This window comes from Triturus cristatus, chromosome 9 (genome assembly GCF_964204655.1).
Source record: "Triturus cristatus chromosome 9, aTriCri1.1, whole genome shotgun sequence".
In the NCBI taxonomy this organism is placed as follows: Eukaryota; Metazoa; Chordata; class Amphibia; order Caudata; family Salamandridae; genus Triturus; species Triturus cristatus.
In genome coordinates, this window is record NC_140592.1 from 676,968,053 (window position 1) to 676,981,817 (window position 13,765).

Consider the following 13,765-nt stretch of genomic DNA (forward strand, 5'->3'; position numbering starts at 1 on the left):
CCTGAGATCCAAAGCCCTCGTGGGGACCGTGCAACCCGAGCCCCTGGACACCGTGAACATTTGCAGCAGCATATGCTTTTCGGCGATCCCTGAGACTGTGCTTTGGGTTACTTGTAGTCCAGACCCCGAGCAGTGATTCCACCGAAGATTACTGGCCTACACTCCTCGAGTGACCCGTGGGCTGGTATTGAGTGATTCCTCTCGAGGTCCCTTCGCGATCCCTTGTCCGTCGACTCGTGGGTCCCTGAGAAGGGTACTTTGACTTTCAACGGGCTTACCTGGTTACTCCAGACGTACCCTGACTCTCCATCGCTTGGGGAGTCCACAGGACCTTGCTGGTCCACACCGAAGCCATTTTTCTCTCACCGCGTGGGTTGCCGTTGCCAAGGCTTGTTGGTCTCCAATCCGGAAACTGACCCCCCCAGCACTCGACATCCTTCGTGGGACAGTTCGCATGCGGACTGTGGTGGTCGTCGTCGACACCTCCTGGTCCCCGTGGCAGTGGTGTCCAGCTTTACCTCTTAACACCTGAAACACCCGACATCGGTGGGCATTCATCTATCGGTCCCCTGGTCACTGGCAAGTGACCCAGACTCTGTCCCCTCTGCTTTCATGTTCTTCACATCTTCGATCCAGGCTTGGATCACCCCGTACACTTCTCCTTTCCACGGCAGCAGCACATCGCCATTGAAATCAACGACGATTCCCGACACCATTTGACACCTGGCTTCCCTGGGTGAGGTAACACGAGTACTCTGGTGCTCCTGTGGGTGCTGGCCTTAGAACCCTCTAAGTCTGAAAGGGTTTGCTCAAAGTCCTCTCTTAAGTCTCCTTATTCTTTAAAATTCCACACGCGACTTTCCCATTTAATTGTACAGGGCTCGCGGCTGTGTTCTCACACTGGAAACGTCCCCGGTGGGTCCCCTGTGTCACTACCTTGGGTGGTTCCTTGGGGTCCCAGCGATTCCACGTGCTCTAGGCACTGTGTCTAGTCAAGTCGTGGTTCTTATACTACTTTCTTAATATATGGTTTGGTCACCCCCTGGGGCCCATTGTATATTGTGCTATTTACTGTTGTTTAATAACTGTGTTATCGTGTGCCTTGCTCTCTAACTTCATGAAGAGGTTAGTAGAGTGTTTAGAAATAAATACAAATATTTTATATATATATATACCTTGTGTGGTTCTCATTTCATTTGGTCATACAGGAGGTTATAATCTGGTAAACCAAGCTGCTTTACATTCCTTCGAGACTTAGCCTGAAGGCTGCTCTCCATAGCTACCACTAGGATAGCTTTCAATAAAGGTTGTCTTAAACATAATCATCAATAAGGGTTGTTTGGACTGGTGCAAGGTGCCCACTAGAACTAGAGGACAGCATATACCAGGCCAATTTCTCACATTGGTGTGCAGCGGTTGGGATTCAAGTTTGCTATTGCTTTACCAGATAATCACATTGTGAGACTAACTGAAAACCACTATCGGTACATATAAATCAAGTCTAGAATACAGTAATTTCTACTGAACTTAGAGTTGTGTGTCAAGGGCTTAGCACACCCTTTCTACAACTCAAGAGAGTTCAGTAGCTCCCACTAGAGTAGGTAGCTGCACACACCACACCACACTAGTATGTCTTCAAGGGCAGAAGCCAGTTGGCCTCTCCCTAATAGATATGACCCTCTCTCATTCCAAGAATTGAGAAACATGTGTACATCTAGGAAGGTGAAGACATGGAGACACCCAGACACTCAACGCCTCATAGAGGCTTTGCTTTTAGATGACCTCAGAAAGACCCCAGGGTCTGATGAGGTGGGCAAGTTGGGTGGAGCAGCAGAGGAGGAAAGGCCAGGTAGTGAACACTACTATGACCCAGACTATGATGCTGGCCAGGAGGATCAAAATGATTATAACCTGGACAATGCAGCTTTTCCTGAAGGTGAGGGAGAAGGCCTCAGTGGCCCTCTCTTTATCCCACCTGGAAGAGTTGGCAGAGTGCTAAGAAGATCAAGCTCTCCTTCACTGCAATCTAATCATTCTGGTACATCTGTAGAGACCTCTATCTCTCATAGGAGCTCTACTTCTCAGAAAAGGGAGTACTCTTATGAAAGAAAATGCAGGCTGCTTGAGTTTGAGAAAGCTAAGCTTAGGATCAAGAGAGAGCAGTTTGCATTAGATAGGGAATCCATGGAGCTCCAGAGAGCTTCCAAAAGGTTGGGGCTAGAGCCCCCTGGTGGCAGCAACAATATCCCTAGTGGTAGAAAAAAGGCTCATGACCATAGGAACCCGAGCAAGATTGTCCCTCCCTACCAGAGTGGGGATGACATCCACAAATGGATAACTGCACTTGAGAGGGCCTGTAAAGTACAGAGGGTCCCTCAGGAGCAGTGGGCAGCAATCCCGTGGCTCTTCTTTGCAGAGAAAGGTAGAGACAAGCTCCTCACTGTTAGAGAAGAGGATGCTGATAATTACAAAGTCTTGAAGAGTGCACTGATTGATGGGTTTGGCCTAACCACTGAACAATACAGGTTTAAGTTCAGAGATACCCAAAAGGCACAGACTCAAGACTGGGTTGACTTTGTCGATTGTGCTACTAAGGCTCTGGAAGGTTGGATACATGGCAGCAAGGTGCATGACTTTTTAGGATTGTACAATTTGATTCAGAGGGAGCAGATCCTGGTGGACTCTGATCTGACCTCTCCCCAAGAATTGGGAAAGAAGGCCGACAAATGGGTCAGAACCAGAGTAAAGCCAAAGAATCAGGGTGGTGACCAGAAGAAAGATTCTTCCAAGACCCAAGAGAAAGGTGGGGCTACGTCTAAAGATAAGTCCACTGCAGGGCCCCAAAAGTCCTCTTTTGGGGGTGGGTCCCAAACTCCTTCCTCCGCTGAAAATAAACCCTTTTGCCATGTGTGCAAGATGCCTGGCCACTGGATAAATGATCCCAGTTGCCCTAGGGTTGGCAATAAAGAAAATGTTCCTCCAAGTAATACTACCACTCCTCCTGGTACTACAAGTAGTAATCCCCCAGGTGGTAGTAATGTACCCAAAAAGTTGGGTGCGTTTTAAAGGGGAAATGAGGTGGAGCCTGGATTAGAAAGGTTCCCCTCACAAGCCTCCTCAGTCTGTGATGGTGGCATGGGATTTGCCACATTTACCATGAGTCTCAATACTTTGGGCAAGTACAGACAGGAGCCCCTAATCAATGGTCAGAAGGTGTTGGCATTCAGGGACACAGGAGCTAGTGTCACCATGGTGACAGGGAAACTAGTCCCCCCTCAACAGCTTTTACCTGAATTCAAGTACCAGGTGACCAACATTGATGGTATCAGGACAGATCATCCCACGGCCATAGTCAATCTCATCTGGGGAGGGGCCACTGGCCTAAAGAGAGTGGCAGTGTCCCCAAACTTGCCTGTAGATTGCCTTTTGGGCAATGATCTAGACATTTCAGCCTGGGCTGAAGTTGAATACCAGGACCATTTAAGAATGTTAGGCCTCCCTGAGAAAGTTGGTGGGGCTGTGAGGGCCACAGCCCAACCCCAGGGAAATTTTGGAGTGATGGAGCCTGAAAGAATAGCCCACTCTCCTCCACAAGAGAGCACAAGGGATGAAGACAAGTCTTCTTCTCCCCAGACTATAGGGAAGGGTCAGCCTCCTCAGGGAACTGATCCTACCCCCAGTAAAGGAACTGCCCCAGAGGTGGTCAGGCCTGCCCTGGCAACACCCCTGATGGCAGGAGACCCTTCCAAGGTGGTACCCAGTCTGGAGCAGGTAACCTGCCCCTCTCTACCCTACCCAGGGCTGCAGAGGTCAGTAGACCCCACAGGGCCCCCTGTCCAGAGGAACCCCTGCCCCATCAGCAGATTAGGGGCACCCAGTCTAGTAGCCCTAGCCAGGAAAAAATTCTTCAACACACTGAGGGATCCCCCTTACTCTTGTGTAGGGACTTCACCCAGATGGACTCTGTTGGGCAAAAGCAAACCTGGGACCAAAAGGTTCCAAACCTACCATGTCCCCCCAGAGTTCCAACCAAAGGGACCCAATCCCCAGCTGTAGACAGCCAAAGGTTGACCCTTAGGGCCAGATACACCTCAGTCATCAAAAAAAGGCCTCCATGGTGACCAGTGATCTGAGGAAGCTGAGACCAACTTTATTAGGGCCTCACTTCTATACTCAGACACCCCACCAGCCTTTCACTTTGCCAAAACACACTACAGGTAGTAACTCCAAATGGCGGAGATCATCCCATACCCTTGGGGTTAGGGACTGCTCAGTGGACCATAAGACAGGGGGTAACCATGCTAGTGCAGGTTCTTCCTTATATGGCCACTTCGTCAATAAAGGCTCAACTGGGCAAGGTTAGCCTTATTTCCATTCGTTGGTGGGGGGGGGAGGGGGGGGTTATGTAGGAAGGTGGAATCTGACTGACTGCATGGTTGCCCCCAATTTTTTTCAGATTTTCGACTTAGTTGGCTGTGATCCTGCTATTCAGGACCCCAGCCTATCTGCTTTCCCCTTTAAGTTGAATGCATGTACTTAAGTTACACCACAGATTGGATTCTAGGGTACCATTATGAGTCCCTAGTATATGGTATACTATGTACCCAGGGCATAGGTACCCCAGAGGCCTACCAGGGGCTGCAGTATGTATTGTGCCACCCCTGGGAAGCCATTTAAAATGACACAACAGGTCTGCTACAGCAGCCTGTGTAAGGTGGTGTATGCACCCCTTACTGAGATATAGGTCCCCTATATCTCTCCATATCACTTCACATATAAACCTATCAGTCACCCCTATGGCAGGCCTTATCAATCCTGAAGGCAGGGTGCTGGGTTTTTTGTGTAAGGGTGCCCATGCATGAGCAGAGTCCCTCTGCAGCCTTCGGAACCTTTATTCCGGGGTGGTTTGTGATGCAGCCAAACCATATACTCTTAAGTGCATTATAACTTCGCGGTAAATGCCAACTTTAGAATGGCTGCATGGAAACATGTTGTGTTTGGTGTCAACACATTGGAATCATACCTCCACACCAGTAACTGGTGTGGGAGGTATGATTCCACCCTACTAGAGGGAGAAATATGACAGCACCAGTATACCCGGTACCAGCGTTGCAAGCCCTGGCATCATAAAATGGATGCTGCCAGCCACAGACACGAGTCTGCCCTCCTGCTGCTGGACGAAACTCCGGCATGGGAGGCCTGGACAATAGGTTTCCTGTCACAGGGAGGTGGGAACACCTCCCAGACACCCTTTGTGTATTGGGGCTGGGTGGGTGCACTCCAAGAGTGCTTTGAAGTCTGCACTGGGGGCACATTTGGTGTCACTGTGCATAGTCCAGCTCAAACCGGTTGCAGTGGCTACCAGCCCCTGCTCTGGCGCAAAACTGGACAAAGGATATGGGTCTAGCCACCCCTCTGTCCTGACCCTCCCATAGGTGGGTCCCCAGAGTTTGTCCCACCCCTTCCTTGGGTATAAAGTAGGAACCCCTGACTACAGGACTTTAGATTTACCTAGACGAAACTCTGCTATAGAATCGCAGAACTTCCAACGTCGTGTAGATAGTAGATGTCCGAAGAATCTCCCTTGGAGTAAAGGAGTTACTCCCCTGCAAGGCAGGCACCAAAGACGCAATTGTCCGGTTTGCAACTACGCAGCTCCTGACCATATGCAGCAGCATATGCTTTTTGGCGATCCCTGAGGCTGTGCTTTGGGCTACTTGTAGTCCAGACCCCGAGAAGGGATTCCACCGAAGATTACTGGCCTACACTCCTCGAGTGACCCGTGGGCTGGTATTGAGTGATTCCTCTTGAGGTCCCTCCACGATCACTTGTCCGTCGACTTGTGGGTCCCTGAGAAGGGTACTTTAACTTTCAACGGGCTTACCTGGTTGCTCCAGACGTGCCCCGACTCTCCATCGCTTGGGGAGTCCACAGGACCTTGCTGGTCCACACCAAATCCTTTTTACTCTCACCGAGGGGGTTGCCGTTGCCAAGGCTTGTTGGTCTCTAATCCGGAAACTGACCCCCCCAGCACTCGACATCCTTCGTGGGACAGTTCGCCTGCGGACTGCCGTTGACACCTCCTGGTCCCCGTGGCAGTGGAGTCTAGCTTCACCTCTACGCACCTGAAACACCCGACATCGGTGGGCATTCGTCTAGCGTGCCCCTGGTCACTGGCAAGTGACCCAGACTATGTCCCCTCTGCTTTCAGGTTCTTCACATCTTCGATCCAGGCTTGGATCACAATGGACACTTCTCCTTTCCACGGCAGCAGCACTTTGCAGCACATCGCCATTGAAAACGATGACGATTCCCGACACCATTTGACACCTATGCACCCGGCTTTCCTGGGTGAGGTAACATGAGTACTCCGGTGCTCCCGTAGGTGCTGGTCCTAGAACCCTCTAAGTCTGAAAGGGTTTGCTCAAAGTCCTCTCCTAAGTGTCCTTAAACTGTAAAATTCCTACCGCGACTTTCCCATAAAATTGTACGGGGCTCGCGGCTGTGTTCTCACACTGGAAACGTCCCCCGTGGGACCCCTGTGTCACTACCTTGGGTGGTTACTTGGGGTCCCAGCGATTCTACGTGCTCTAGGCACTGTGTCTAGTCAAGTTGTGGTTCTTATACCACTTTCATAATATATGGGTTGGTCTCCCCCTGGGGCCCATTGTATATTGTGCTATTTACTGTCGTTTTATAACTGTATTATTGTGTGCCTTGCTCTCTAATCTCATACAGAGGTTAGTAGAGAGTGTTTAGAAATAAATACATACATTTTATATATATACCTTGTGTGGTTCTCCTTTCATTTGGTCATTCAGGAGGTTATAATCTGGTAAACCAAGCTGCTTCGAGACTTAGCCTGAAGGCTGCTCTCCATAGCTACCACTAGGAAAGCTTTCAATAAAGGTGGTCTTAAACCTAATCATCAATAAGGGTTGTTTAGACTGGTGCAAGGTGCCTACTAGAACGAGTGGACAGCATATACCAGACCAAATTCTCGCAGGGGTGTCACATTTCTCCTTTTGTGCCTATCTACTGTCCCCTCTGCTGCAGGTGCTTCGGGCTCCACCATTTTAACTCACTCCTCTTTGTCACAGAGGATTTGGCCTCCCCACCCTAGTCTACTTCACATTCATATCTGACCCAGCTGAAACCATCACAAAGAGAGCTCTAGCGAGCCCCCAGCATGGCTGCCCTGGTTACACGGGGGGAATGTTTTGTTTGGAAGAGTCCCCCTCATTGTTGACCACGCGCCCAACACCCATTGGGCTCATAGGGCTTCAGCCCCCGCCCCCCTCCGTGGGTGGCTGCCCGGGCTGAGACAGCTTCCCGGGCACACACACAGCCGCACCCGAGTACTCCACAGGTCTTTAGAAGACCATTTACTTGCTAATGAGGCTTTGTTGTTTTGTCACCCCTTCTTAGAGCCCCTGCATGTTCACTCTGACTATTGCTGGTAGAATTAACCCCCCCCAAATGTGGCTCTAGTTGCGCCTCTGTTGTTGACCTTATGCGCTACAGTTGATTGGTCGGCACCATGCCCAGTGCAGTGCTCCAGCTATTCTCACTGACCAGAGAGGAGCTCCACGCCGGTGTCGTTGTGAAGACTGCTGCCTTCCAGGGCTAGGTCTGCGGATTGCTGGTTTCCTACCAGACTAAGTCGGGATCAAGATCCCTCTAGAAGTGCTTCTGTCATGTTGTGAGGGAAGGCGCGCCCTTCCTGCTGTGGATAGGGGTGCACAGAGAGCCTGTGGAGCCGAGCCTGTGGAGCAGAGCCTGCCTAGAAGAGGAAAGTAACAGCCCAGTTGTTGCAAGGCCTTGTAGGAGAACCCGGAGGTCTGCGCTGCTCCAGAGCATGGGACCGTTTGATGCAGTGCAAGGAGAAGAACTGGTTCTACTCATGCGTCAACAGATGCAGAGTTTTGGGTTGAACCCCTTTGTCACTCATTGTGCCAGTGTGCTCCTAAATGCCCGCCCAAACCCTCAGGTGTGCACCGGTTTCATCTTCTGGTCTGGAGATTACTGAATAGGTACTATGGCAAGGCTGTGTCAAGTTAAAGCGTGGCATGCCGCAAATGCTACTAAATTACATAAATAGAAAAGAAAGACGGGCAGTCGCCATATTGCATGGCTAAATACTTATAAGGCCCTAAAAGCGAGACCGATTGCATTGCAAATGCTTGTTGTAATTTGGCTAAAGCAATTCTCGCAACCCCACCATCCCACAGTGGTGTTCTTAATTCGCTATCTACATCTTTAAAGAATTTGTCAGGTAACGGACAAGGGGTGTTTCACCATCTTACTCTTGAGGAATTCTCCTATACATACACACACACACACACACACCCTTCCAATGTGTGTCTCATCTAAGGAAATGAAAAACAGAATACAAGATCAACAGACCAATGACTCAAGTAAACGAAAATGTCAGACTCGTAAAGGACACTAAGATTCTAAAAGTGTTTTGCCAACATCTAAATGGGGTAATGCATTATACAGATACACATAACATAAAATAAAAGGTTTTGCCTTGCTACTGTGTTACGTAAAATCTTCCGTCAGACTGTCATGCTGCCTAGCTTCTCTTTCAATATAAACAAATCCATTAATTGAATAGTTCAGCGGGGGAGTCTGATCTAACTTTTGACCTTAGGATGAAGGCGGGGAATTACTTACCCACTGATCTCCTCAGCACCCATGTGAAAGAGAAGGTCTGTAGACGTCACACCAAACACCACACCATTGACATCTAGGGTGCAGGGGTCAGAAACAAAATGCACCCTCTGGGGGAGCAAAAAGAGAGAGAGAAGTTTAGGACGGGACTAACACACTCAAAACTCTACCTAACCACAACAAAATGATCTACAAAAAATTCTGGCAATAATACAATAAGATTGATAGAGATCAAGGCCTTGCCCCGGTGCCTAGTCAAACAGGCAACAAAGCAAATAAAATGTTCTTGTTCCAGGACGGAAAGAAGACTTCCCCGTGCATTTGGTTTCAGCACTTTACATGGTGCTGAGCGGATTGATATGTCTACTTTGGACTAACCAAATTATGTTTTGATCCAGTGTTTTCACCTATTCTTGATGAATCACATATTCCTGGCATCTGATCCTGGGACATAGCAGCTTGCAACTATTTTATACTACAATCGGAGTGATTGATCTGTCGTGTTACCAGTCATCTGATCACACATTGACTATCTGAATTTGCCACAGATAATGGCCCCTTACTTCGAGATTAACTCGTTTTTGCCCTGAAGAAGTCCATTGTATTGGACGAAACGCGTTGGCTGGTCTACCCTACATGTTACATGATACATTTATTCAATAAAAAAGAGGACTTGAAGAACAAACCTTGGATACAGACTTTGTAATTGTTACATTATTTATGAGTTGGTTCACCGATTGCTCTTTATATTTAACACTGTTAAGTCCAGAAGGACCGCACCTTGACAGTGGTGCTCAGATTGTGTGCACACATTTTAGGGTATTTTCCCTTTTTTGATAATTTTGGGGATAATAGGTTAGGTGCTAGCTGCTGAGGGGGTTTCACTGTCATTATTTGTATGATCAAAGAGTAGGGTTAATAGCAAATCATGTAATTGCCACTCGTGAGATCATACCTCAGCATATGTGTTCTCATAAGCCAAAAGGTGGCTGGAAACTCACAGCCATTGTTTCACTGCTAAAATGTACAGCTGTGCACATGTGGCACCTTTATTGTGGATGCAAATATTAAAATGGTGCAGCCTGTTTAGATCAATGCTTATGTTTGCACAGCTTTTAAAATACAGATCACCTTCAACTTTTAAGATATTAATGAAGTCAGTTTTTTTTTCTCTCTCCTCATATGGGTACCACAAGAACAGACAAGAAAGCTAGAAAATGGCTTTGTTTAGTTGAATTGGAGCTGTAGACCCAAGTACCAAGAGGACAGGGTCACTACAAGTGAGTAACATGCATGAATGCATATGTCCAAATGAGATGTTGTTCGCTGGCTGCTCATTGTTGATTAGCAGAGGGCCCGGACTAACTCCCCTCCCCCCTTACATACTATAACACAGATAGAAACTGGGATTAGTACATTACCATGTATCCCAAAGAGATGAGATCCTCCCTGACAAGAAGAAATGTGGAAATGTTGACACGATGGAGAACACCAGGCTAAGCAGCAATGACACTGTGCTTTGAAGGTGGTCTGAAACTAGCGGAGGTGAGCCCAAGCAAGAGTAAAACCTCAATAGAGAGGATTTGTTCTGGTGTTTAGGTACAATTAGAGTGGCACTTAAAAATAGAGCTAGTGTAGTTAGGGACAGCTAGGAATGAACAAGTTACTTACCTTTGGTAACGTTCTTTCAAGTGGATAGTTTATGTAACCGAAGAGTCCTCATATTGTGAATATTCCCTAGGCGTCAGACTGGATCTGTAAAACTCAAAAGCAGTATCCTGTATGCTGATAAGAGGTGGTGTGTGACTCCCCATCAACGTAATTTCATTCTGGAAGTGATAAAGTAGCCGCATATGGGCACCACCCATATGCAGTAATGTCGGTTTGTACCTTAGGCTTTGTCTGCGCCCTTGAGCGCAGAGCTCATCATTAAATCAGTATGACCAATGTACAGATCTCTAGATTGACACCTTTTTAGAAGAAAAAGAGTCCACTCCAGAGAATAGGGAGGTTGGGGGGTGTTCAGAATCTGCGGTTAGACAGAGTATCCACCAGTAAGTACGTTACCGAAGGCAAGTAACTTGTTCTTCTGATGGATACTTTTAACTGCAGATTCCCCACCTCTTGAACTGATACCAATTCACATTTTGGACCTTGCAAGGATGGCTTACGGTGGCAAGTGATCAGAACCATTACCACTCCTGAGAGAGAAGGAGACATCGAATCACTAATGAATAAGGAGGAATTGCGTTGGATTCTTCATTGGATCTATACGCACAGGACTTCATAGTAGGAACATTGGACATCCTTGATTTTAAATTAACTCTTCTCATACAGAAACTATATGAACTCTCAGATCTTCTTGCTCTTACCTCTGTTTCTTTTCACAATGTACATGTTTTTTACTGTTTGGTGTAAATGTACTTATACTGTTTTATTTTAGGTTTGTCAGTGTCTTTCAAACCGTTCCAAAATGGTATCCACTACACATACCGTTTCTCTCTCTGGGCCTGCTCCGTCTTCAGTACCTTCATTTAAATTCTTGGTCCTTCCTCTCTATTGCTTACATTAACCGGCATGCTGCCCTTTCACACTCCCCCTTAAAAACTCATTGTCCCGAAAAGACTTCATGCTGCCAGTCAGAGCTAAAGCTCTATTTTTGGGCTGATTTGAGCCCTCGAAGAAGGAATCCGAGCACTCAACCTTGAGACTCAGACCCCACCTGCTAAACGAGCTTCCTACTGCAGGCTGATTGGAGCACCCCGTGGGTTCCCAGTATAAATCTAGGTCAAGTCACTACCTCTCACACTCCCTTCTTCACCACTACAAGGGTATTAAGCAGCTCCTCTTTCCTTCTTTTTTATGTAGGTAAATGACGGCCACCCTGTTTTTGAAGCTGGACACGAGGGACTCCCTCCTTTAGCAACTGTACCCTTCGTAAAATAAATACGGTCTCATCAGTATTGCCTATGTCTTGTACTGGCACACATTTCTTTTTCTTAGTCTCACTGTGATCAACATTTCTCTATTATTTTTAAGCTCTCTTTTGGGCTTGTTGTATCCTGCGGAGTCCAGATGATGATCCTGCCATTTTCATTGGGATCAAAATGCCATCTGCTTTAAAAACACAGACCCTATATGATTGCTGAGAACTTGCTGTACGGGTACAGTTATGTTATGTAAATTTCTAAAGCGCAACGCTTACCCGGGGTTGTCCTGGCGCTAACTGCTACCCTCTGATTTCAAGTTCTTATGGAGATTCTACGTGTTAAAAAGCCAGGTTTTTAGTTCCTTTCTGGATACCAGAAGATCAGTGGTATTTTTAAGATGGCAGGGGAGATCATTTCCGACCTTTGCTGCGCATATGATGAAGCTTCTCCCACCCCCCACGTAGCTCTCTTGGTAGGGGGTACTGTCACCAGTTAAGCTCCTAGTGAGCGCAGGGTTCTTTTGGGGGTGTACCATTGAAATCGCCGTTTCAAGTCCCAGTCCATGTAGATCCTTTAAAACTGTGCACCTCAAAAGAGAGCACCGAGCAAGTATGATTTGCACCAACATTCACCTCACCGCTATGTGTTTTGAAATGGTTTTTATATAAGCTCCTTTGAAGAACAAGTTCAGTATCTTCGGTGACGCATTATCTGGTAAAGACTATCTAGCTGCAGATTCATTACCTTAGAATTATCCCCAGGAGTCAGACTGGATCCTGAACTTTTTAGTGAGCAGTATACCTGTGCACCGGTTGGTGGCATCGTTCTGCTCCACTTGGCGTCGGCGGCCCCGGAAGTGACGTGCGTGGTGCATGTAGAAGCACCAGCCAAGCGCACTGACACCAGTTTCTTTTCACGACTTTCCACGCCAGGAGCGCAGAGCCACAAATAACACCAGCCACTTGTGTGATCAGCTAGGGCCTCTGAAAGGGGATAGCCTTGATCACGGGAATCTTGTTCGCAGAACGAGGAGGATGGGTGGGTCAGTGACGACTCTGCTGCTAGATAAAGTCTCTACCAGTTAAGGAGTTACCAAAGTTAAGTAACTTGTTCATCTGATAGAGACTTCAAGCAGCAGATTCCTTACCTTAGAATAGGTACACAAGAAATAGCTCTCCAGAAGTAGGTCTGCGAAACCGTTTCACACTAAAAGTAATGCTGGACAGAATGAAAAGTGCTCGTCCCGTCCGATCTCACCATCCAGGCAGTAGTGCTTGTGAACGTGTACAGAAAAGTCTGCCTGGCAGATGTCAAGGCCTGGACTCCACGTGCTAACACAGTGGTTGCAGCCTTAGATCTGGTGGAATGAGCACGCATACCCTCAGGGGGTTGCTTCTTGGCAGTGTGTAGCAGCTGTTAATGCAGAGCACAATCCATCGGGAGATGGTCCCTTTCAGCACAGCCTTCTCCTTCTTTGCTCCGACATACCACACGAAGAGTTGGCCATCCACCAGGAACTCTTTTACTCAGTCAAGGTAGAACAACAATCCTCTTTTTGGGTCCAGGCGGCAGGGTCGCTCCTCTTCCTTAGAGGGATGCGCAAAACATAAAAGGTAGGCAGAGTGATGGACTGCCCTACATAGAAGGGAGTGACAACGTTTGGCAGAAAGGAAGCTCTAGTGCGAAGAACCAGCTTGTCTGGTAAGATGTTTAGCTAGAGTCTTAGACAACAAAGCCTAGAGCTCACTGACTATCTGAGCAGATGTTATTGCCACTAGGAAGGACGTCTTGATGGAAAGGAGCCTGAGAGGACAGTTGTGTAGTGGCTGAAAAGGAGCACATATCAGAAAGGTGAGTAATAGATTGAGGTCCCACAGAGGCATGATGAAGGGGGAAGGTGGAAACATATGCTGAAGACCTTTCAAACACCTGTTTACAACAGCGGATTTGAAAAGGAATGGCTGATCTGGCAACCGCAGAAAGGCTGAGATGACAAAAGATATCCCTCTAGGGTGCCGAAAGCAGAGCCCCGCTGTGCAAAGGAAAGAATAAATAGGACCTGGGAAAGTAGAGCAGAAAGGGGGTCAACTTGCTTTTATGCACACCACGCCACAAACTTGCCCAGGCGGCAGGCATATACCATTTTGATGGAGGGACGC

At 47.7% G+C, this 13,765-nt stretch overlaps 1 protein-coding gene across 1 annotated transcript in view; it reads right to left on the bottom strand.

Annotated features, from left to right (window-relative positions):
- Window positions 1–13,765, bottom strand: part of POLA2 (DNA polymerase alpha 2, accessory subunit) — a 284,968-nt gene that overhangs the window by 98,657 nt on the left and 172,546 nt on the right. The window contains exon 15 of the mRNA XM_085625754.1: window positions 8,680–8,786. Within this exon, the coding sequence (XP_085481880.1) occupies window positions 8,680–8,786 (107 nt within the window). The remainder of the gene's footprint in view (window positions 1–8,679; window positions 8,787–13,765) is intronic.